Genomic DNA, 24,535 nt, shown 5'->3' on the forward strand with positions numbered 1-24,535 from the left:
ATATCACCCATTGCACTGTGTTCACTTTATTTAGCTGTTACGTGCACAACACTGTATAATTATCACTTATTTTTGTTTCCACAGCCTCGAGCCCGTGCATGGAACAGCTGAGCACTGACAAACATTGGCCAATCTCCTATGTAACGCTGAGCGTGTCCTCAGTCTATTCAACCTACAGCAGCGTCCTGTTCCCATGACAACCCGCCTCCTCGCACACCGCAGCGCCGGACATGACGTCAGATGCCCAGGCTGGTTCCCTGCACGGACGGAGAGGCACATACATTCCTACGGTATTTAAGGTAGGATCTTACTATACTGCACTTTTTATACACCTTGAAGCAGGGGTTCCGTTTATGGCCCCGAAACGTCGGTTTTATTAAACACATTGTTGATTTGTGATCTGGCACTCCATACAGCAAAAGAAAAAGACCTCAGGGGGTCATTCAGTCAACCTGTCCTGACCAAAGGAGTATAATAAAGCTCCAGAAATGTTGACTGAATGACCGCCTGAGGTCTTTTTCTTTTGCTGTGTGGAGTGGCGGATTAGGGAGCTGTATACTGTATATATACACCAACCTGCTTCCCCCCTCCCTGCCTGAATCCTCCGCCACCCCACATCCTATGCCACTCTGCGTCTCCCCTCTGTTACCCTACATCCTACGCTACCCTGAGTCCCTCCTCCCTGTATCCTCTGCCACCATGCAACCAACGCCACTCTGCATCTCCCCTTCCAGCATCCTCCACCACTTTGCAACTCCCCTCCCTGCATCCTCTGTCACTCTACATTCCCCCCTCACAATCTGCGTCCTATGCCACCCTGCCCCCTCACAATCTGCGTCCTATGCCAACCTGCATACGTCCTCCCTCCCTTCGTCCTCAGCCACCCTGCATCTCCCCTTCCAGCATTCTACGCCACCCTGCGTCCCCCCTCCCATGCACCTATTCTGCAGCCTGGGGACATAGCCAGCAGCTCAGAGAGCCACTAGCCATGCCCCCCACAGCGGCGAAAATAGGGAGTGGCCTTGTTGAAATAGGCCACACCCCCATATAGCTAGGCCACTCTCCCCCGCCCCTGCATTAGGGCTGCTTCAAGATATTTCCCGGGCTGGTTTTAATTCCCAATCCGCCCCTGGCTGGGGACTATGGAAATGACAGCTAGCCCAGCAACATCCATGCACCTTCTCCTTCACTCCAGACTTGTGCTGCTTTCTAACTTAAGGTGGCCATACATCTACAGATCGATTGTCAGATTGGGCCGGTTGGAACAAAATACGCGGGACTCCCACGACCCCCCTCCCGAGATTCGCGGGACCCCCCTTGCGATTCACGGCGCCCCCCCTCCCGTGATTTGCGGACCCAAGCCCCCTCCCGCGATTTGCGGAAACCCCCCCCCCTCCCGCTATTCACGGCACCCCCCGCGATTTGCGTCCCCACGTGACCCCCCCCTCCCGTGATTCGTAGCACCCCCGTGATTCACGCCACCACCGCACCCCCTCCCATGATTCTCCACGCCCCCTCCCATGATTCGCTGCGCCCCCTCCCGCGATTTGCAAACCCCCGCCCCTCCCGCGATTAACGGCACGCCCTCCTGTGATTCACGTCACCCCCCGCACCCCCCCTCCCGCGATTCGCGGCCCCCCACGACCCCATCCCGTGATTCATGACCCCCTGAGCCCCCCTCCCACGATTTGCGGACCCCCGCACCCCCCTCCCCTCATTCACGGCACCCCACGCGCCCCTCCCGCGATTCATGGACCCCCACAACCCCCCCTCCCGCAATTCACTGACCCCCACAACCCCCCTCCCGCAATTTGCGGACCCCCCCTGTAGCGCATGCAGGGGGGGTTTCTGAGTACCCAGAAACCCCCCCAGGAGTCTAGTCTGAAAGCTGAGGGTCCCCTCTTTCCATGGGTACAAGAATTTTTAAAATCGGCCCTTGGGAACCGGATATATCTGACTTCAAAGTAGTGGTCCCCATCCAAGCCTGTTAATTGCTCTTCCCAGTCAGATATTTCAGGTTCTTTCTGACATGGAGTTTTGATGAGGGTATATTCAAAAAGCTGGGACTCTCCCCCTTTGATGGACACTAGAAGCTTGTCTCTACTGTTCCCAGAACCAGAGATATCAGCCTTCCAGCAGCTGGTTACTGCTCCAGCTCCACACACCTGGTATGTAGTTTTATATACTCATTGGCAGATTGCTCTGCCTCCTGAACTCTGATCCCCTAGTCCCCAATACCATTTGGTAGGTGGGATTCTCTAGTTTTATTTCCATTATAATCTAAGAAATCTATTTCTGGAAACTGGAGATATTTGCAGTCAAGCAAGCTGTCCTCCCACCAGAAAATTATGAATAACAAGCCCACTCCACTATACACCCCTCCCCTGCATATTAAACATCCTCTACCACCCTGGAAGTTATGTATCAGGGCCCCTTCATTCAGCCCAATGCCCCCTTCTCCCACCCCATCTCCCACCATCTGTGCAGTAAAGGGGTAATTAGTGGAAATTACTGATCCAGGCCCTACATGCTGAGCGGTTGATATAATACCCCCTACCACCCGCGGGACAAAGATTCCCCCACCCCTACCGCTGGAGGATCGGTAGGGGCTCCAATACATTGCTATGCCCAGGGGTGTATATACTGCTGATTATATATATATATATATATATATATATATATATATATATACACAGTACTATTTTTCTGGAAAAATAGGTTCAGGAACTCCAGGTCTGGGGGTGGATCAATTAAATAAAAAAAAACATATATAATAGAGAAAGGGAGAGAGAGATAGATGTATATATTGTATTTAGAAACAAAGGCACTCACAGGTGACTTTAAAATAAAACTTATCTTATAGTACATTTTCAGTTCCTAATGATGTCATATTTAATTAGAGGTTCAGGAACTGAGTTCCTGCTGAAAAATAGCACTATATATATATATATATATATATATATATATATATATATATATATATATATATATATATATATATATATATAATTATTATAAAATTGGTCTATCTATATTACTTTAACTGACCCGGCATATACTGGGTCACCTAAGTGTCCATCTCCGTGCTTTGCTCCGCCCCTGTGGAAACCCCCTTCTGGAAATCCTGCGTTTGCCCCTGCCCCCCTTCCAGCGATTCAAGGCCCCCCCCCCGCGCCCCCTCCCGCAATTTGCAGACCCACGCCCCCTCCCGCTAATCGCAGATCCCCGAACTCCCCCCCCCTCCCGCAATTTGCAGACCCCCCTGACCCCTTTCTGGCAATCTCATCCCCCCCCCCCCAGCAGACCCCCGCGACCCCGCATTTCACGTACCCCCGTGAGAATGGGGGATCCTGTACCACCACAAGCAGGTGCCGCCCCTAGGTGGGAAATCCGGCCCTGGCTGCTGCGCTGCAGGTTCCCCCACTGCCAGAAGTGTCCCCACGGTCCTCTGCACCAGCGCCACAGCTTTTATCAATGTCTTGCCCACATACCACTATTATACAGCCTCCTGCTCTCATGCACCCTCACTCCCTCCCAGTGGGAGGAGACGCTCACCCACTGCCGGGAGCTGCATACTGTCCCCCACCCTCCTCCAGTTCTAGGGATGGCCATCGACCATCGGCTTATGGCCGATGTTGAATACTTTTGCCATCGAGAATCCTGGAATCCAGGAGACTGGAAAAGCCTCCTGGAGGGTTGCCACCAAAATCGGGAGATTCCCGGAAATCCGGGAGAGATGGTAACCCTATTTGATCCCTGCCTGATCTCCAAACTTCCTCCAATCAGTGCACAGGAAATAGCCCTAGCTATGCATGATAAAACTAAATAGTTATTTAACTCTTGCAGTGTCTGTTAACCCTTACAGTTCCAGGGCATTACAAATGGACCTCTAGCACAAAGGCAGCCGGAGCACTGAGACTGAGAACCTAACAGGACGCATCTGTCCAGGATGTAGGCGAGTTCTCCTGACCCAGCAATACAGATGACCACCCAAATCTGGCCATGGTCAAATAAAGCCACCAAACAAACCTGTCGCAGAGCTCCATAGAACAGTAGTCTGCAATAAGTGTCCTTTCAGCTGCTGTAGAACTAAACATTGTGGGTACCAAGCTCTGCCAGCTATTTGGCATACTGGTTCTACCAGGCATTCAGGATCTACAGTCCCTCTAATACCCCTTTAACACCAGAAAATGCAGGGACTTACCCAGGAATATGGCCCAGGGATCAGGCCGGGGCATTCCCGGGTTGGCCCCTTTCACACCAGAAAAGTCCCTGCACTTTCTGCTATGGGAAGAAGGCAGGATGGCGGCGGAGGTGGAGTACTCCCCGGGTTGCCGGTCCTCGGTGTGCTGTCAGGCTGGGGGATCCACACAGGTGGTGGGCACGGATGACAGGTCAAACTGCGGGTGTGGATGACGCAGCTCACCTTCTTCAGTGAGGGTGCCGCCTGTCCTGTCAACTGCACCTGCCGCCTGTGTGGATCCCCAGCCTGACAGCACACCGAGGACCGGCAACCCGGGTGGGTACCCCCTACCCCTCTCACACCGGCCAGGACCCCGGGAACAATCCTGCTAAATAGCAGGGTTGAAATCACGGGAAATTTTCCTGGGATTTTGGCCCAGGCAACCTTGCACACCAGCACTAGTCGGCCCGAGCCGGGAATTTAGGCTGGTGTGAAAGGGGTATAAGGGATACAAAACTTAAAATGGGCACATGGATGAGCATCAATCCCGGATTTTGTTATGTCTGAAAGGCACCAACCCAGGTCCCCGGCCCTGCAATAGACCTGGGTTGTTCCTGGGTCTTTCTTTCTGGGTTGGTGACCGAGTTTAGTGTGAATGATGTGACTTGTGAACATGTCTCTCCGGCTGCTTCAAAACTGTTTTACTTGGCCAGGAAGAGTCACATGATGCCAGCTGGAGAGGGGGAGATGTCACACATGAGAGGAGAAGTAATGGAAATTACTTTGTACCTTGTATTACTAATTACCCCTCTACATTAAATTGCTCAGCTGCACCCAGGATTTTGTATACAGTTCTACCTGACTGAGACCCCTATCAGACCAGCAGCAGGACCGGCTTACAGCAATAATGATGACATCACAGCTCAGGCTGGTGCTTGGGGATGACATCATCTCCTAGAGCCGACTCTCCACATATTGTATATGGGTGCCGGGTCGCATCATCCCAGCTTACCTGTCTACACTGCACCGTGACCTAGGATTTCCCAGGACCAACCCTGCAAGCTAATCCTGGTTGGATTCCCATGTCACTGGACCGGGGTAACCCTTTTCCACTGAGGCCACTCCTGGGTTATCACGGCAGTAACCTGGGGTTTAGTGGCATGGAAAAGGGGTACCAATTATACTAGGTAGCACCCCTACTGATATTATTACATATGGCCATAGAACATTTATATATAGGGTTACTGAATGATCTACCGGTGTAAGGGTCCCCAAATCTGAATAGTGCCTCGTGGAAAGGAATCAGGATGAGTTCTATACTGTCTTCCGTTACACACACACGTATTACACACACACGTATTACACACGTCACGTCTGCAGGAGTTCAGCGTCCTATAACTAAAGGGGGGGGGACTAGTGTTATATAATGCTGCCTGGGACGGAGACTCCCACCCATAGATGTGTCCGTGTATTTCCAGGGCTAAGACACATTTTACTGACAATTATAATGAATATAAAAAGCACCTGTTAGTAAATGTGTGTGTTCAGACCCTGAAACCCAACATCGGTGGTTCACCCTTTGAGTGCCAAGACAATTTGTGAAAATTGCACATCAACCTTTTTATTCACCATAACGACCTGTAACGTCACCTTATATAGAATATTTTACTACACAACATTTCTATTTGAATTTATATAACAAATGCGAGCGACGCTGGGATTTGTAGCCGATATTTTTGCACAGATCTCACAGAGATGTCGGCACTCAAAGGGTTAAGATTGATTTTCATCGACATGGAGCCAAAAGGTCCTGACTGAGCCCCCAGGCGCTGTATAAGCACTGTGCTCCGAGGGCCTGAATTCCAGGAGTAACCGGGGTCATCAGCATCCACCCTGTCCCTGTATCCCAATAGCTCGGTCTCCAGATTCTGCCACACAATCACTAGACATGAGCCTGGAGACATGTGACTGGGGGAGGGGCCAGCTGATCCCCTGGGCAGTGCTGCCAGCCTTCTCCTATGTCTTAGCCTCCAGGTTTAACCCCTACCCACCCCAGCGCGTGCAGCGTTACCAGGGAAACACCGGACCAATCATTCCTATAAGAGCCGTATCACCAGGCCTAATAATGCAGATAAACGAGGCGTCAGGCACAAAGGTGGGTTTCCTTTATTATCACGTCACATACACTGTGTGGCCCTCGGAGGACCCCGCGGCGTCACTTCTTCTTGGCCTTGACCTCTTTCTTCACTCCCTTCGCCATCTCTCCAATTAGCCTCCAGTACTCGTTAAACTTCAGCTCATTATCCTGGTTAATGTCCAGTTCTTTCATCTTTTCCTCCACTGACACATCCTGTGGGATAGAGAGAGTGTGGTCAGAGACCCCGGGGTCATGTGACGGGCAGGAAGCACTGCACTACCCAATAATGCTTTCCACAGCCCTGCCCCTAGGTGGCGATATACCTACTAATCTCCGGGCACTGTCCCAGACCAGCCGGGCGCTGGACCGCTAACCATGGCAACCACAGAATAACACCCGCAATCAGAGCGGTCAGATCTGTGGTGGGTGGGTTATATGGGACTCTGGTGGGCATGTGGGGGTATAGGAGACTCTGGTGGGCATGTGGGGGTATAGGAGACTCTGGTGGGCATGTGGGGGTATAGGAGACTCTGGTGGGCATGCGGGGGTATAGCTTACTCTGGTGGGCATGTGGTAGGTGGGTAGAGGGGACTCTAGTGGGCATGTGGTGGGGTGGGTATAAGGTGGGCATGTGGGGGTAGAGGGGGCTCTGATGGGCATGTGGTAGAGGGGTATAAGGTGGGCATGTGGGGGTACAGGGGGCTCTGATGGGCATGTGGTAGGGGGGTATAAGGTGGGCATGTGGGAGAGTGGATGATTCTGAAACTCTCTGGTGGGCATATATTTATACACTGTAGAACGCAGACCTTCCTCACCAGTGTGTAACGTATTCTCTGCTCCACTCACTTATCATCTCCCACCATGACTAGTGGAACCCCCTCCCGGACCCCCACCACCTTCCCAGGACTATATACACCTACAGTATGTAAGGAGGGTGACATACCTTCATCAGGTGTGGGAGCTCGGAGGACACCAGCTTGTGGAACCCCCCCCCCCCCCTCCCTCCCGGACCCCCACCACCTTCCCAGGACTATATACACCTACAGTATGTAAGGAGGGTGACATACCTTCATCAGGTGTGGGAGCTCGGAGGACACCAGCTTGTGGAACTCCCCCACACTCAGAGTCTCTTTCTTGCCCTCCTCGCAGGCGTGCTCAAAGAAGCACTTCACCACCGTCACAATGGCGCGTTCCACCTCAGTCTGCGCAGCCGCCATATTGACCTGTTGGGATGGGGGGGGTCAGACTATAGACAGACCCTGCAACCACCTGTGTCTATGTGACAGGTCAAAGGACAGGTGGGAAACTGCACCCGGAGGGGAGAAGAGAGTGGGAGGCGAAGGGTTAATGAACGCATAGAGCAGGATACAATAAGGGGCATCAAGGCGTATGGAGAAGGGTGATAAGGGTTAATAAGAAGCAGGGTCAGAAGGGTATAAAAAAACGTATAGAGAAGGGCGTGGCATGGGTGAGACACAGGAATAGTGAGTAGTGAGATTAATGGTGAACAGAGACTCAGTAGTAGTGAGAATAACTAAACAGTGAGAAGTGATAATAGCAATAGTAGTACAGAGAGTAATGGTGAGCAGATAGTGTCCATATCAGTAAGTACAAAGGTCAATAGAAAGAAACAGTAATAGTGAGCAGAGACAATAATAGTGAGTGGAGGGACACAATAACAGTGGGCAGAGACAGTAATAATGAGCAGAGAGACACAGTAATAGTGAGCAGAGACAATAATAGTGAGTGGAAGGACACAGTATCAGTAAGCAGAGACAGTAATAGTGAGCGGAGACAATAATAGTGAGCGGAGGGACACAATAACAGTGGGCAGAGACCATAATAGTGAGCGGAGGGACACAGTAACAGTGGGCAGACACAGTAATAGTGAGCAGAGGCAATAATAGTGAGCGGAGGGACATAGTAACAGTGGGCAGAGACAGTAATAGTGAGCAGAGAGACACAGTAATAGTGAGCAGAGACAATAATAGTGAGCGGAGGGACACAATAACAGTAAGCAGAGACAGTAATAGTGAGCAGAGACAATAATAGTGAGCACAGGGACACAGTAACAGTGGGCAGAGACAATAATAGTGAGCGGAGGGACACAATAACAGTGAGCAGAGACCATAATAGTGAGCGGAGGGACATAGTAACAGTGGGCAGAGACAGTAATAGTGAGCAGAGGCAATAATAGTGAGCGGAGGGACACAATAACAGTAAGCAGAGACAGTAATAGCGAGCAGAGACAATAATAGTGAGCACAGGGACACAGTAATAGTGAGCAGAGGCAATAAAAGTCAGCGTCGGGACATAGTAACAGTGGGCAGAGACAGTAATAGTGAGAAGAGAGACACAGTAATAGTGAGCAGAGGCAATAATAGTGAGCGGAGGGACATAGTAACAGTGGGCAGAGACGGTAATAGTGAGACGATAGACACAGTAATAGTGAGCAGAGGCAATAATAGTGAGCGGAGGGACATAGTAACAGTGGGCAGAGACAGTAATAGTGAGCAGAGAAGCACAGTAATAGTGAGCAGGACAGTAATAGTGAGCGGAGGGACACAGTAACAGTGAGCAGAGACAGTAATAGTAAACAGAGACAGTAATAGTGAGCAGAGGGACACAGTAACAGATAGTAGAGACACTAACAGTGAGCAGAGACAGTAATGGTGAATAGATAGTAATAGTGAGCAGAGTACCAGTGGGCAGAGACAGTAAAAGAGAGCAGACACTAATAGTGAGCGGAGGGACACAGTAACAGTGAGCAGAGACAGTAATAGTGAGCAAAGACAGGATTAGAGAGCAGAGGCATAGTAACAGTGAGCAGAGACAGTAACAGTGACAAAGGCAGGATTAGAGAGCAGAGAGGCATAGTAACAGTGAGCAGAGACAGTAACAGTGAGCAGAGACAGTAATAGTGAGCAGATTGTACCAGTGGGCAGATACAGTAATAGAGAGTAGACAGTGATAGTTCGTAGACACATTAATAGCAATCAGAGACAATAATAGTGAACAGAGTTTAAAAGAGGACAATAGCAAGCAGAGACAATATTAGCGAGCAGAGGGACACAGCAACAGTAATAGGGCCAGATGCACTAAGCTTCAAAAGTGATAAAATTTAGAGTGATAAACAGCCGACCAATCAGCTCCTACCTGCCATGCCACAGACTCTGTTTGAAAAATGTCAGACAGGAGCTGATTGGCTGGCTGTTTAACACTCTTCCTTTTATCACTTTTGAAGCTTATTGCATCTGGCCCATAGTGAGCAGAGACAGTAATAGTGAACAGATAGAGTAATAGTGAGCAGAGACAGTAATAGTGAGTAGAGAGTTTAGTGGTGAATAGAGAGCAATAGTGGGCAGATAATAGTGAGCAGATAGAGTAATAGTGGGCAGAGACAGTAATAGTGAGCAGATACAGTAATAGTGAGCAGAGACAGTAATAGTGAGCAGATAGAGTAAAAGGACCAGATGTACTCAGCCTTTAAAAGTGATAAAATGGAGAGTAATAAACAACCAACCAATCAGCTCCTGACTGTCATTTTTCAAACACAGCCTGTGGCATATCAGACAGGAGCTGATTGGATGACTGTTTATCACTCTCCATTTTATCACTTTTTAAGCTTAGTGCATCTGGCCCCTAGTGAGCAGAGATAACAGGAGGAGACATTACCCGTTCGCACACTGGCTCACATGGATCTGCCGTCCGGGTTCCTGGTCTCAGGCTTATCCCTGTGGAGCCGCAGAAGCAGTGTGGGCAGAGACCACCACACCCACAATTCCTGGCACCCAAACAGCCCCCCAGTGTTCTGCTATTACTGACCGGCCCGCCCTTAGCACTCGCCCCTCTGACATAACAGTGCATCATTGGTGCCATTAACTGTTTACTGATCTCTGGTGCTGCCATCTATACAGCGTCCCAAGTGTCCCGCAGGATGAGGCGGCTGTCACATGACAATGATCTCAGTGTCCACCAATGGCCGCCATAGTCACTGGGTTTCAGGACTAAAAGGCACCATTGGGATGTGCCCGGAAGAGAAGATTTGACGCCATCATGTCACCCTGGGGCAGAGTCTCTGAGGACCGTCTGGCACCTTGTTATACCAATGCCATGAGCAATTGTGACTGATGCAATGGACAGCGCAGGTACCTCGTGCCTCAATGTTATGTCGGTATAACACTGGTCCAGACCACAAAATGCCTCCTCCATACGTGTCCTCATACATCTAGCCTCAATACGCCACGTGGCACAAGTGAGCCACCAGTTCCCACGCAACTCTGCTGGTGCCAGGAGCTGCCCTCTTACCCATAATGCCACTTAGTGACTGCACCATACGACTAATACGCACCAGGGGACTGCGCTGAGCAATGTTATTTCCGCCAGTTGTATATCTGCGTGCGACTGAGTCAGTATACGGAACTCTGCGTGAGATAACGCGCCCTTTGCACACAAATTCGGACCCACAGATACACAAGTGTCGCCTGTCACATTATACAGATGCATTGCTGGGGAAAAGGCGCAAAGACAGGAACATGGCGGAGTCGCACAAGAGCTGGCACGCCAACATGGGCTGCCCGGTGCAACTGCAGCGATAACGTAGAGATGAGCACCAGTCCCTACATACGCAGGAGGCAGCAATGTAGTACTGTACAGGTAAGGGTTAATGGCACAGCAGAGGCAGACGGCGCGCCCACAACACATGTAGTATAGTCTTACTGGGTAAGGGGGCGCGGCGTGTAAGTGCCAGGCATTCCAGCCACACCAATAATACCCACCCCCATACCTGTCCCGGCCACACCCCTACTGCAGTCATCTGGGCTGGGAAAGGTGCATTAACTAAGCCCAGGTCATTGCAATAAGGAAAGTAAGTGGGGGACAGTTATACAGTTATATATTTCCTGAGACTGCAGTGCTGCAGAATGCATGGTACAGGGCACATGGGTAAGTAATGCGTGTTGGAAGGGAGGGTTAGTACATAAGCCAGCTTTTCTGCACATTCCTATACTTACACCAATGGTGGCTCATACACCTTTAACACATCCCAGCCTGCTGGAATCAGGATGTGGGGGTCCCAGTGGGAGGGAGAGGGGGGCGGCCAGCAGCACTGACTGAGTGCAGCCTCTTCAGTTCTTTCAGCTAGAACACAACAGGAAGGAACCTCTTACTCATCGCTTCTGCTGCTGGGAATTGCCAGGAGCTCCCCGCAGTCCCGGCTAGTGGCGGCAGAGGGCAGCACTGAGACAGCCACTCACTATGTAATATACATACTGTATAAGGGTATTGGTGTCCTTTAATTATGTAGCAGACATTGTACATTAGATTAAATATCAATTATTCACTGACCAGCACAAAGGTATGGTGCTCAGGTGCAGGGTGACTAAGACAGAGGCAGTTTAGCGCATCAATGGCACACGACACGTTCTGTGACATAACAAGTTAGATTATACAGTACACTGTCCCAAGGAGCTTACACTCTAGTGGTATCCTGAGACTTTGGGCCTAATGCTGGGTAGATCAGATGCCAGTGTGTGACCTGTCATTCTGGTGTGTCCTTGCCCTGCGTTTGCCCCCAACCTGACCCCACACAGTAACGGGCAATGGCGCCTCACTGCAACCGCCTCTGGTCTGGTACAGCTTTTACCAGGATCAATGTCAGCAAGAACTGAGACATTGGCAATGGCCTTCTGGGATTATACAAAGGCTTTTCATACTGTGCCATATAAGAGGTTGGTCAATAAAATGGAGGAACATTTGTAGTTGGTTAAGAAACTGGCTACAGGATAGAGAACAGAGAGTGGTTGTAATTATCAGTACTAAGTGGAGGGCCACGGGGATCGGTACCTGGGCCAGTTTTAGTTAACATATTAACGATATTGGGGTGTGATTACACAAAACTGAGCAGGGTGATTAGAACAGACCAGGATGTGTCCACACTCCAGAGCCGTCTAAATCAGGGTGGCCGACTTTATAATTCTCCTCTCCGTAGAAGCCCGGAGAGTTCCAGCTGCCGCTCAGGGGGCGAGGCTTAAGTGTGACGTCACTAAGCCCCACCCCCATGATGAAAAACTGCCAAATTCACGGATCTTCGTGGAGGGGTGGGGCTAAAATGACGCAATTGTATCATTTTAGCTCCGCCCCCTCCTCTGAGACCCGAGGATTGTGGCATTTTAATGCCGCAATCTGGGGCACAGGGGGGGTCCCCGCTGAAACCAGGAGGGTTGCCCACCCTTCCGGTAGGCCGGAAGGGGGTCCCGGTTTTCGGGAGACTCCCGGCCATTCCGGGAGAGTCGGCAACCCTGATCTAAATAATCTAGATGAGTGGGCAAACAATGGGAAAACGAGGTTCAATGTGGATAAATGCAAAGTTATGCATCATGGGAGACACAACCAGTGTGTTAGTTATAATCTAAGCGGGGCGGCATTGGTTAGATCAGAACTGGGAAAGAAACTGACAACAGACTGGGGTGTAGTGCTCAGTGTCATGTAGCAACAAATAAGGCCAACAGCATACTAGCCTGTATAATAGGGGAAATGGAGGCTAGGGAAATGTAATTACGCCACTTGACAAGGCATTGGTTACACCACATCTGGAATTTGCAGTACAAAAAAGGACATTAAAGAACTGGACAAAGTCCAGAGAAGAGCAACCAAGCTAATAAAAGGGATGGAGAACTTACAAAGAGATTAACCCAATTATAAAGGTTGAAAAGAGATGTTTAAGTGGATTCGGTATGAAATCCCGACACTTAAAATCCCGACAGGGTCAAAATCCCGAATGGGTCATAATACCGACAAAGACAAAATCCCGACAAGGTCAAAAACCCTGACATTTAAAATCCCGACAAGGACAAAATCACAACATTTAAAATCCCGACAGGTGAAACAGTCAACATGACTTTGTGTCGACAGATCGCAAGGTCGACATGGGTTTTTTCACAGTTTTTTTACCCTAATGTCGACACGGTCGACATGGACACAGTTGGAAGTGAACCACAGCCGCTCGCAATGCTTCGGGTACGGTGTCTCGCTGCGCTCGGCACACTATTTTATTCTCCCACCACGCCCTAGTGGATGGCAAAGCATGAAATACCGCCTGTCGGCACATGTCGGGTCAAAAAACAGTTAAAAAACCAATGTCGACCTCGCGACCTGTCGACACAAAGTCATGTTGACTGTTTCACCTGTACATTCTATATGTCGGTATTTTGTCCTTGTCAGGATTTTAAATGTTGAGATTTTGACCTTGTCGGGATTTTGACCGTTGGGATTTTGACTGCATCTCCTTTAAGTGAAGACATGCTTACACATATATCAGGGGACAAAACAATGAACTGTCAGACACCCTATGTACTCGGAGGACAGAGATTAGGACACACGAGCATGCCCACAGACTGGAGGAAAGAAGATTCCGTACCCTTAGAAGGAAAGGCTTTTCTACGGTAAGGGCAGTAAAGGTGTGGAACTCTCTTTCAGAAAATATGGTGTCAAACATCTCACACTGGCCAAGAAGCTTGCTATCTAGTGGTATATTGGTATACGCTTCATGCCCCCTGCATCATCACTATCATCCAGGATAATCCATACACGGCTGCCAAACCTTAATGGCTGGAACCATACCCTCACCGCAGGAGGCAACTCATTTTGGGGCGATAGGATACATCTTTTACCCATGAAGTGAAGAAACCTTATTGCTGAATGTAATCAGTATCCCCATTTTCTGCATCCCAGAAAGTTAAACACATATGCAGAGTCCTGTTTCGTGGTCTCCAAGGTGATGTTACAGAGATACTATTTAAATCAGGACATTGATACCTGAGAGGAACAGGTGTCATTGTTTGGGATGTAATGGATACAGCAGAGGGAGGAGAGGAAACGAAACCAACGTAGATAAACTGACGGCAGGCAGTAATTATTATCAGTTGTGGGGGAACTGCCGAAGAGAGGTCACAACCTGAAGAGGCTACAGATTACCAATACATGGTAAGAGACTTTATCCCACTGACTTAACTGCATCTCTCACAAGACTTTCCCATCTGTCCCACCATCATATACCGAGCCCTTCCCATCTCTGTCCCATCACCATATATCGAGACCTTCCCATCTGTGTCCCATCACCATATACCGAGACCTTCCCATCTCTGCCCTCCCACCATATACTAAGACCTTCCCATCTCTGTCCCACGACCATCATATACCGAGGCCTTCCCATCTCTGTCCCACCACCATATACGAGACCTTTCCATCTCTGTTCCACCACCATATACTGAGACCATCCCGTCTCTGTCCCACCCTCTTATACTGAGACTGATCTAGTGTTGATGGCAGCGCATATGCATACATACTGGAAAATGTACACATAGGACGCGTGCAGAATTGGGACCACCCTTTGTGCATTACTGATCTTGCCTTTCTTATTCTTACTAGATACAACTTACATTTTCATCCTTTGTTACCTATTGACCCAAACCACCTAGAGATGTCGTCACAGTTGGAAGGAGCCATGGACACACTGATCTCTGTCTTCCACACATACTCAGCCCGAGAAGGGGACAAGCAGAAGCTGAGCAGGAGGGAGCTGAGAGATCTACTGCAGAATGAGCTGGGGGAGTATCTGGAGGTGAGATAATGCTTGTATGAACAAGGGTACATAAATACCAGTGGGGTGAAGAATACCAGATGGTGCACCAATATGTATAAGGTCACCATCTAAAGCAGTGAAGAACATATTGTGGGTCTGGAATACAAGCTGGCTTTTGGGAAGTATTTTGGGGATTATCAAGTGTCAGATTTCCTATAAATTCAATCTTGAACCCTCACTTTTGGGGTCTCAGAATACAGCACACTAGCACTGAGGGGGAGCTAGAACATGACACCCTAACACATGGGAAATCTAGAACAAAGCAAACTAGCACTAAGGGGGAGCTAAAAAATGCCACACAAGAGCATAGGGAGCTATAACTTTGCACACTGGCACTTGGGGAGCTAGAACATGGCACACTGGCACTTGGGGCGCTAGAACTTGGCACAATATCACTGAGAGGGAGCAAGAACATGGCACACTGGCACTTGGGGAGCTAGAACACGGCACACTAGAACTTGGGGAGCTAGAACACGGCACACTAAAACTTGGGGAGCTAGAACATGTCAAATAGCACTTGGGAATCTAGAACACAGCACACTAGCACTTGGGGATCTAGAACATGGCACACTAGCACTTGTGGGAGTTAGACCATGACACACTAGCACTTGGGGAGCTAGAACATGGCACAATAGCATGTGGGGAGCTAGAACATGGCACACTAGCACTTAAGGAGCTAAAACATGGCACAATAGCACTTGGGAATATAGAACACAGCACATTAGCACTTGGTGATCTAGAATATGGCAAACTAGCACTTTATGGAGCTAGAACATGGCACACTAGCACTTAGGGGAGCTAAAACATGGCACACTATCAGTGAGAGGGAGCTAGAATATGCCACATTAGCACTGAGAGGGAGCTAGAACATGGCACACTAGCAATTGGTAATCTAGAACATGGCACTCAAGCACTAGGGGAGCTAATAAACAGCACACTAGCACTTGGGAGAGCTAGAACATGGCAGACTTGCTTTTGGAGAGGTAAAACATGGCATACTAGCACTTGGGGGAGTTAGAACATGGTACACTAGCACTTGGGGGAGTTAGAACATGGCACACTAGCACTGAGAGGGAGCTAGAACGTGGCATACTAGCACTGAGAGGGATCTAGAACACATAAAACTAGCACTTGGGGAGCTAGAACATGGCACAATAAGACTTTGGGAACCAGAACATTGCACACTTGCACTTTGGGAGCTAGAACATGGCACACTAGCACTGATAGGGAGCTAGAACATGGCACACTAGCACTGATAGGTTGCTAGAACATGGCACACTAGCACTTGCAGGATCTAGAACATGGCACACTAGCACTTGGTAATATAGAACACGGCAAACAAGAACTTTGGGAGCTAGAACATGGCACACTAGCACTGAGAGGGAGCTAGAACATGGCACACTAGTACTTGGGGGAACTAGAACATGGCACACTAGCAATTGGTGAGCTAGAACATGGCACACTAGCACTTAGGGGAGCTAGAACATGGCACACTAGCACTTGGGGAACCAGAACATGGCACACTTGCACTTGGTGAGCTAGAATATGGCACACTAGCACTTAGGGGAGCTAGAACATGGCACACTAGCACTTGGGGAACCAGAACATGGCACACTTGCACTTCATGAGCTAGAATACAGCACACTAGCACTGAGAAGGAGCTAGAACATGGCATACTAGGACTTGGGGGAGCTAGAACATGGCAAACTAGCACTTGGGGAACTAGAACATGGCATACTAGCACTTGGGAATCAAGAACACATAACACTAGCACTGAGAGGGAGCTAGAACAAGGCACACTAGCACTTGGGGGGAGCTAGAACAAGGCACACTAGCACTTGGGGGGAGCTAGAACAAGGCACACTAGCATTTGGGGGAGCTAGAACATGGCACACTAGCATTTGGGGGAGCTAGAAGATGGCACACTAGCACTTGTGGGAGCTAGAACATGGCACACTAGCACTTGGTAATCTAGAAACCGGCACACAAGAACTTTCGGAGCTAGAACATGGCACACTAGCACTGAGAGGGAGCTAGAACATGGCACACTAGTACTTGGGGAGCTAGAACAGGGCACACCAGCACTTGGGGGAGGTAGAACATGGCACATCAGCACCTGGGGAGCTAGAACATGGCACACTAGCACTGAGAGGGAGCTAGAACAAGGCACACTAGCACTTGGCGAGATAGAACATGGCACACCTGCACTTGGGGGAGGTAGAACATGGCACACCAGCACTTGGGGAGCTAGAACATGGCACACCAGCACTTGGGCAGCTAGAAGACAGCGCACCAGCACTTGGGGAGGTAGAACATGGCACACCAGCACTTGGGGGGAGCTAGAACATGGCACACCAGCACTTGGGGAGCTAGAAGACAGCGCACCAGCACTTGGGGGAGGTAGAACAGGGCACACCAGCACTTGGTAATCTAGAAACTGGCACACAAGAACTTTCGGAGCTAGAACATGGCACACTAGCACTGAGAGGGAGCTAGAACATGGCACACCAGCACTTGGGGGAGGTAGAAATAATCACAAATAAATCATTGTATATAGAAAGTCTAAATAGATCTGGAATTTCTAAGTAGGTGAAATATGTTACCGACCGCACCTCTCTCTGAACAGCTAAGCACAGATATTTCTGCTGGTATATACTGGTAAGGAAGGGGCAAACGCAGGATTTTCAGAAGGGGGTTTCCAGAGGGGCGGAGCAAAGTACGGAGATGGACTCAGTATATGTTTTGATGTCCCGCGGGTGGTAGGGGGTATTATATCAACCGCTCAGCATGTAGGGCCTGGATCAGTAATTTCCACTAATTACCCCTTTACTGCACAGATGGTGGGAGAAGGGGGCATTGGGCTGAATGAAGGGGCCCTGATACATAACTTCCGTGGTGGTAGAGGATGTTTAATGTGCAGAGGAGGGGTGTATAGTGGAGTGGGCTTATTATTCATAATTTTCTGGTGGGAGGACAACTTGCTTGACTGCAGATATCTCCAGTTCCCGGAAATAGATTTCTTAGATTTTAATGGAATTAAAAACTATAGAATCTCACCTACCAAATTATATTGGGGACTAGGGGATCAGATTTCAGGAGGTAGAGCAATCTGCCAATGAGAATATAAAACTACATACCAGGTGTGTGGAGCTGGAGCAGTAATCAGCTGCTGGAAGGCTGATATCTCTGGTTCTGGGAACAGTAGAGACAAGCTTCTAGTGTCTTTCAAAAGGAGAGAGTCCCAGATTTTGGAATATATCCTCAGAAAAACTCTACGTTAGACAGAACCTGAAATATCTGACTGGGAACAGCAATTAACAGGCTTGGATGGGGACCACTGCTTTGAAGTCAGATATCTCCGGTTCCCAAGGTCCGATTTTAAAAATTCTTGTACTCCTAGAAAGAGGGGACCCTCAGCATTCAGACAATGGCCATTAGACTCCTGGGGGGTTTCTGGGTACTCGGAAACCCCCCCTGCGTGCGCTACTGTAAGGTAGGTATGCAGTATATAATGTGTAGCATACGGTAAGTGCATCATGGCTGCAGGCAGGAATGTGTTTTTTTGGCATTATCCAGACATCTACTGTATATATTAAAGGCTAATTACGCCTCACCTCTGAGGTGATGTCCCGGCAGTGACCACGAGGCCACTCAATGGACCAAATGACTCAAACTTGCTGGGCATTCAGAGAGGGAGCTGTGAGGGCAGAGATTGCAGGTAGGAGCAGATAGGGACTAAGCCGCCATTTTGACAGGCTTTTATGTCAAATGGAATAAATGCTTTGGGGGTAGCACAGTGACACAGTGGGTGCCATTGCTGCCCCTAGCACTGGGGTCTTCACTCTAGAGCTCTATCTGCACCGGATATGGTCATTGGGTCACCAGCAAGTTGTTAGATAGTCATTAGGTCGACACCATTAGGTCAACATGCATTTAGGTCAACATGTGTCTAGGTCGACTTGCAGGAAGGTTGACATGAGTCTAGGTCGACAGGGTCATAAGGAAGACAGGGTCAATAGCTTGACATGGGTTAGGTTGACAGTCAAAAGGTTGACATTGGGTTTTTCACCGAAGCGTGGCGAGCACAGCGAGCCCCGAGAGGGGATGCGGATGACTTCACATATATTCCGCGTCCCCTCGCGGGGCTTGCTGCGCTCGCCACGCTTTGGGCTCGGTGCGCTCGCCACACGATCTAAGATCAACTCCACGCCGATGTGGATAGTGGGGGTATGAAAAAGTCGGAGGACGCATACTGCTGCGCTCGCCACGCTTCGAGTTGGCGTTGATAGTGGGGGTGGCGTGGGGGTGCTTTTAACATTGTAAGCACCCATTACGGTGCTTATACAATTAATCATCTTATTGGGGCCACATTTAACATTGAAAACACCCATTAGGGGGCTTAAACAATTTTAAATCGTATACCATTGTATATAGCATACATTGGCAATTTAAAATTGTATAACATCGGCTGCCATCGCGTAACATTGCATCGCATCGCATACCATCGTATGCCTTATGGTATGCGATTTGATGGGCGCCGTGCTAGGAAACAAGTACCAAAGGTTGACATGGGTTTTTCACTGTTTTTTTGAGCCGACATGTGTGCCGACAGGCAGTATTTCATGCTCTACCATCCACCAGGGCATGGTGGGAGAATAATATAGTGTGCCGAGCGCAGTGAGGCTCCGTGACCGAAGCATTCCGATCGCTGCGAGCCATGCGTGGGTATGCGGTACAAGTTAACCTGTGTCCATGTCGACTGTGTCGACATTCGGGTCAAAAAAATTGTGGAAAAAACCATGTCGACCTTTTGACTGTCAACCTAACCCATATCAACCTTATGACCCTGTCGACCTAGACCCATGTCGACCTAATGGTGTTGACGTAATGACTGTCTAACAACATGCTGGTGACAGAAATTATCCACACCCATCTGCACAACTAAGTGTACAAGATAGCTGCCTCTCCCTCTGTAAAGAGTGTAGTGTTCTGTAGCTGGCTATACAATGGTCGATATATCGATATCGATGCGTGCTCTCGCACATAATGAATGACTACCCCTGTTGCCTGTACATGCCGCTAATATCATCAGCAACTGCATTTATGGAAAGGTGAACAGGTGACGTCAATGACTGATTTGGGACAGTATGTATGCAGTATATAGTTCTTCCGCAGCACCGCCAATATAGTTAACTATGATGAAGATACAGAAATAATCTGTTGTTCTTTGTTTTTACCAGTTAAAACTTTATTTAAAAAAAAAAATATCTGAAATAGTAACAACAAAGCATCTCTGGGTGTTAAACAGGTGATTTCATGCTGGGTGTTCAACAGGTGATTTCATGCTGGGTGTTCAACAGGTGATTTCATGCTGGGTGTTCAACAGGTGATTTCATGCTGGGTGTTCAACAGGTGATTTCATGCTGGGTGTTCAACAGGTGATTTCATGCTGGGTGTTCAACAGGTGATTTCATGCTGGGTGTTCAACAGGTGATTTCATGCTGGGTGTTCAACAGGTGATTTCATGCTTCAGCGCTTTCATGACTTATTCTGGTAAGGTGAAGCAACCGGTATATTTACTGTCCTTCATCTTTCCCTGACAGACCCAGAAGGATGCTTCATCGGTGGACAAGATCATGAAGGAACTGGATGAGAATGGAGACGGAGAGGTGGATTTTCAGGAGTTTGTCATTCTGGTGGCCTCATTGACGGTGGCCTGTAACAACGTTTTCTGTGAGGGCAGCTGAGTGACCGCGGTCACCGATGGCCACTTGTGGTATCACCAGGGGCCACACTTGTGCCTGAATAAACAGAGAATCAAACCCTAAAGTGTGTCAGTGTCTCTTATAGCATGTGTGAGGATATAGACACAACTGTAAATCCCTAGCACGGGCGCAAGGAGGGGGAGCAGAATAAACCTATGTCACTGTATCCTATATGAAAAAGGCTAATGCTGCACCTCACCTCTATGGGGGGAGTTCAAGTGTTGCGGGCCCCAGCAGCCACTAGCTGGCGCCCTATAAAGCAATTAAGTGTTGTTCCGTTCGTGCACATACAGCCGCCGATGCTGATGTTACTGTTATGTTGTTCCATTATTTTGATTGGCTGGTAACTGGGAGATCATAAAATACAGGTATAATGGACTGCACAGTGTATGGGGCCCATTTACTATGGGATGGCATATACACTGTGATCTGGGTGGGATGTACCGCCCAGGGTCGCATTGCAATCCTAAAGGGCGGATTTAAGTAGAGGCAGACGCAGGGACAGGGGCTTCTCCGTAAGTAGCCCGGCACTCTTCAGCCGAGTGGCAGGAAGATCAGCGCTGACCCCGGCTGACCCCGCTGACTACTCTGCAGTTAGGAGCCCATAGGCTACAATGAATGGCATCTCAGAATGGCAGTAGCTGCAGGAGGCGATGCCATCCGATGTAGATACAATAGTAAATGGGCCCCAATCAGAGCCGAATTTCATATTAGGCACGTGAGGCACATGTTTGGGGGCGGCACTTGGATACCTGTGATAGTACTGTCAGCCCAAAATGTACCAATATCTGCAAAATATCCACTATACTGTACTATATTCCATCAGACACTGCCCCTGTAACTGTCCTACATAGTAACTATGTATTCATAATAACAGAACATGTCACAGTTAGTGGCTTTTTTTATAAATCCATTATATTGGCTGTTATCAAATGAGGGCTTATAAGTAATCCAGGGTTTTCAAGCAATTTTACTCAAAAACAGACTTTTTCCATAATTGACCAACCCAGTGAGACTGGAGGGGGATTATAATAGTGTACTGAGCACAGCGAGCCATGCGTGGGGACCTACGTCGACATACACAAAACCCCCCAAAGAAACACGCTGGCCTGTCGGCATGTTAAATATCGGGACTTACCATGACGGTATAATGAATGTCGGTATCAAACTGAACCCCGGCATAGACTGAGCCTGACAGCGTATTTATTATCCTGCCGCAGCCTCGCCAACACGCTCCACATATCACGCAGTACCCTCAGTACCAGCGATGGCTCTTCTTCCTTACACATCTATATAGCAACACCTAACAGCAGAAACATGAACAGGAAGCAACCTATGAATAACTAGTAAGCCCGCTCCAAGCAAATGCTTCGAAAGCTAGTCTGCTACCTTGTGATTGCCTCTGTGTTTGTGCATGTGTGAGAAAGAGCTGTAGTTTCACTCGCTGCCAGCAGATGGCAGTGTTTTGGAGACACACAGACACTAGACATATATATATAGATATATATATATATATATATATATATCTATATATATCACATGACCAACAGTGGCTCCTTGCTGTAGGAACCTGCTGTGTGGTCCACGCTGTGCTTCACCCCAAATGGATGCCCTTGTTGCCTAACTCCTGAGGAAGGTCCTTTATGGACTGAAACGCTAACGTTGAGTACCCTTCTTTTTACATTTGATGTCTATGTGAATACAAATACACAGCTTTTTATTTTGCATCAAACAGTCTGGAGAGTGTGTCTTTTTGGTCTTTATATATATATATATATATATATATATATATATATAGATAGATAGATAGATAGATAGATAGATAGATAGATATATATATAGATATATATATAGATATATATATAATGCAGAAGGGAGTCCAGGCACTCACAAACGAAAGACAGCAACTCCGGTGCCTTTCTGTCCACAAATGGGGAAAGATATATCAAGGGAAGGTAGATGGCACTTTGATGATTTCATAGAAACTGCACGGCGGCAGATCATACAGTAATTAAAGAAGACAAAGTCGGTCCTATGTGTCAACGTTTTGGGTGATAACCCTTTATCAAGACATGACATCATGTCTTGATAAAGGGTTATCACCCGAAACGTTGACACATAGGACCGACTTTGTCTTCTTTATTTTGTCAGAAAGAGTGAACTAGAATAAGGGCCTCAGTTCCTGCTGGAGCCTGCTGAAAAATAGCCCTGTATATATAGATATATATATATCTATATATATATATATAGATATATAGATATAATATGCGGCCAACCAGAGACGACGTGAGATCCATATATTTCCAACCAATTTCCAAAACTTCTGGCAATACCTCAGTAATGTGTCAGTAAGAAAAAGCTGCTTGTCAGTAAATGTTAATATTGCTGGTGTCTTTTATGGGCAATGACATCATACCCTCCAACATGACCCGTTCCATTAGAATTCCCGCCTTAATTGATAATTGCAGTCACCTGTGATGATAACATGTTCCAGCAAAGGTGAAGGCAATGCTAAAGTAAGGAAGAAGTCTAGAAGCAGGGCATTTTGTACCTAATGGAATGGGTCATGTTGGAGCGTATGTGACATACCTCCCAACGTGTGACCCTCTCCAGGAGGGACACATTGCTCTGCTCCTGGACTTCTCTCTTATAGGGCGGGATGTACTAACGGGAAAATGCGGTAAAACATCTGTTTTACCGCATTTTCCTATGTATCAATACCCGTCCGCCCCGTTTTCGCTAGGCAGGGTATCGCCACCCTCCGGGTGGCGATACCCTATAGAAGCCTATGGGCTTCTTTCGCCGCCCGCGCGCCCCCCCCCCCCCCCTTTGATCTCCTCCTTCCACAGGTGTCACAGCCGGGAGGACATCCGGCTTCAGGGGGGAGGAGGAGACGCAGGGGTACGCTGGCAGCCACCGGGAGGTGACGGAGAACCCCACAGACCACATCACAGGTATCGCGGGGGTCTCCGTCACCGCAACCCGATGCTAGCCGCATATGTTACTACATATGCGGCAGCATCGCGGCGGCTGTTACGCGAAGGGCGGCGATGTATATTAATACATCCCGCCCATTGTATGATTGCCATCACCTGTGTTGAACAGCTTGATTGATAAGAAAGGCGCTTCAACATACCGTAGGTGATGGCAATCATACATCAAGAGGCAAGTGCAGGAGCAGAGCATTGTGTCCCTCCTGGAGAGGGTCATGTTGGGAGGTATGCAATGACCCTGACACAAATCACTGTCTCTACAACTGTGGTGGGACTACAAAGATCAGCATGACCTGTGTGTCAAATGAATGATCAACTGAGCGCTTTTAGGCCATGCTGGTACTTATAGTTCTGCAATATCTTTACAGCCACAGGTTACATATTTCCTTCATCGTGTAAATAGATTTACAAGCTAATGTCTAAAATTTGACACATAGGGCATAATATGCTGCACTAGTTATATATTAGCTATGCCCATAACAATGAAGATGTCTCTTAAAAAGGGCACCTACAGTAGTTATTCTCAGACATAAAATACCCGGCGGCGCCTATAGCCAGGTAGAGGGTGTATCTGCCAGCCACAATATGGCCGACGGTAGCCAATTTTCTCTTTAACAGCATTGTTAGTATATCTGCCAGTCTCAAGATGGCCGTCGGGATCCAGTTATATGAACAGATAATGTGTGTCTGCAGTCCCAAAATGACCGCTAACGATCTCCATGGTGACTGAACACTAGCTTCCATGTATAATTGGAGAGATTTGAGGGACTCTCCTTGGGGCGTGACTTACGCGGTGACATCACGGGGCGACGTGCG

General features: G+C 48.5%; 2 protein-coding genes and 1 long non-coding RNA gene across 10 annotated transcripts; 1 reads left to right on the forward strand and 2 right to left on the reverse strand.

Moving 5' to 3' along the window:
• Positions 1-250: 250 nt before the first annotated feature.
• S100A1 (S100 calcium binding protein A1) lies at positions 251-20,939 on the forward strand. 5 transcript variants are annotated; one of them, XM_083165841.1, is made up of 4 exons: positions 9,854-11,264; positions 14,052-14,303; positions 14,748-14,940; positions 20,565-20,869. In XM_083165841.1, exons 3-4 carry the CDS (start codon positions 14,800-14,802, stop codon positions 20,706-20,708), a joined length of 285 nt encoding a protein of 94 aa, XP_083021967.1. In that variant the 5' UTR covers positions 9,854-11,264; positions 14,052-14,303; positions 14,748-14,799; the 3' UTR covers positions 20,709-20,869. The 5 variants fall into 5 exon arrangements, with proteins under 5 accessions (XP_083021970.1, XP_083021968.1, XP_083021967.1 ...); XM_083165844.1 differs by lacking the exons at positions 9,854-11,264; positions 14,052-14,303 and adding an exon at positions 251-299 and having other exon boundaries at positions 20,565-20,879; XM_083165842.1 differs by lacking the exons at positions 9,854-11,264; positions 14,052-14,303 and adding an exon at positions 4,491-6,338 and having other exon boundaries at positions 20,565-20,878.
• Positions 6,327-11,504, reverse strand: LOC146049343 (protein S100-A13-like). Of its 4 annotated transcripts, none has more exons than XM_083165838.1 (3): positions 11,333-11,504; positions 7,388-7,543; positions 6,327-6,533 (listed from the first exon to the last, which is right to left on the reverse strand). In XM_083165838.1, exons 2-3 carry the CDS (start codon positions 7,535-7,537, stop codon positions 6,399-6,401), a joined length of 285 nt encoding a protein of 94 aa, XP_083021964.1. In that variant the 5' UTR covers positions 7,538-7,543; positions 11,333-11,504; the 3' UTR covers positions 6,327-6,398. The 4 variants fall into 4 exon arrangements, with proteins under 4 accessions (XP_083021964.1, XP_083021963.1, XP_083021965.1 ...); XM_083165837.1 differs by lacking the exon at positions 11,333-11,504 and adding an exon at positions 10,473-10,595; XM_083165839.1 differs by lacking the exon at positions 11,333-11,504 and adding an exon at positions 10,016-10,263.
• Positions 20,207-24,479, reverse strand: LOC146049346 (uncharacterized). The gene is made up of 3 exons (XR_014466107.1): positions 24,232-24,479; positions 21,865-22,029; positions 20,207-20,762 (listed from the first exon to the last, which is right to left on the reverse strand). It is a non-coding gene; the product is annotated as an uncharacterized LOC146049346 (long non-coding RNA).
• Between the last annotated feature and the right edge of the window lie 56 nt (positions 24,480-24,535).

This window comes from Crinia signifera, chromosome 12, assembly GCF_055691185.1.
Source record: "Crinia signifera chromosome 12, ASM5569118v1, whole genome shotgun sequence".
NCBI lineage: Eukaryota > Metazoa > Chordata > Amphibia > Anura > Myobatrachidae > Crinia > Crinia signifera.

Excerpts from the sequence above, each read along its gene's own strand:
- LOC146049343 (XM_083165836.1), bottom strand. The coding sequence starts at position 10,229 with ATGGCAGCACCAGAGATCAGTAAACAGTTAATGGCACCAATGATGCAC. Across the intron at positions 7,544-9,995 it reads GTGAGCCAGTGTGCGAACGG|GTCAATATGGCGGCTGCGCA; the intron begins GTAATGTCTCCT and ends CCATCCCAACAG. Across the intron at positions 6,534-7,387 it reads AGCTCCCACACCTGATGAAG|GATGTGTCAGTGGAGGAAAA; the intron begins GTATGTCACCCT and ends TCTATCCCACAG.
- S100A1 (XM_083165844.1), top strand. The coding sequence starts at position 14,800 with ATGTCGTCACAGTTGGAAGGAGCCATGGACACACTGATCTCTGTCTTC. Across the intron at positions 14,941-20,564 it reads AGCTGGGGGAGTATCTGGAG|ACCCAGAAGGATGCTTCATC; the intron begins GTGAGATAATGC and ends TTTCCCTGACAG.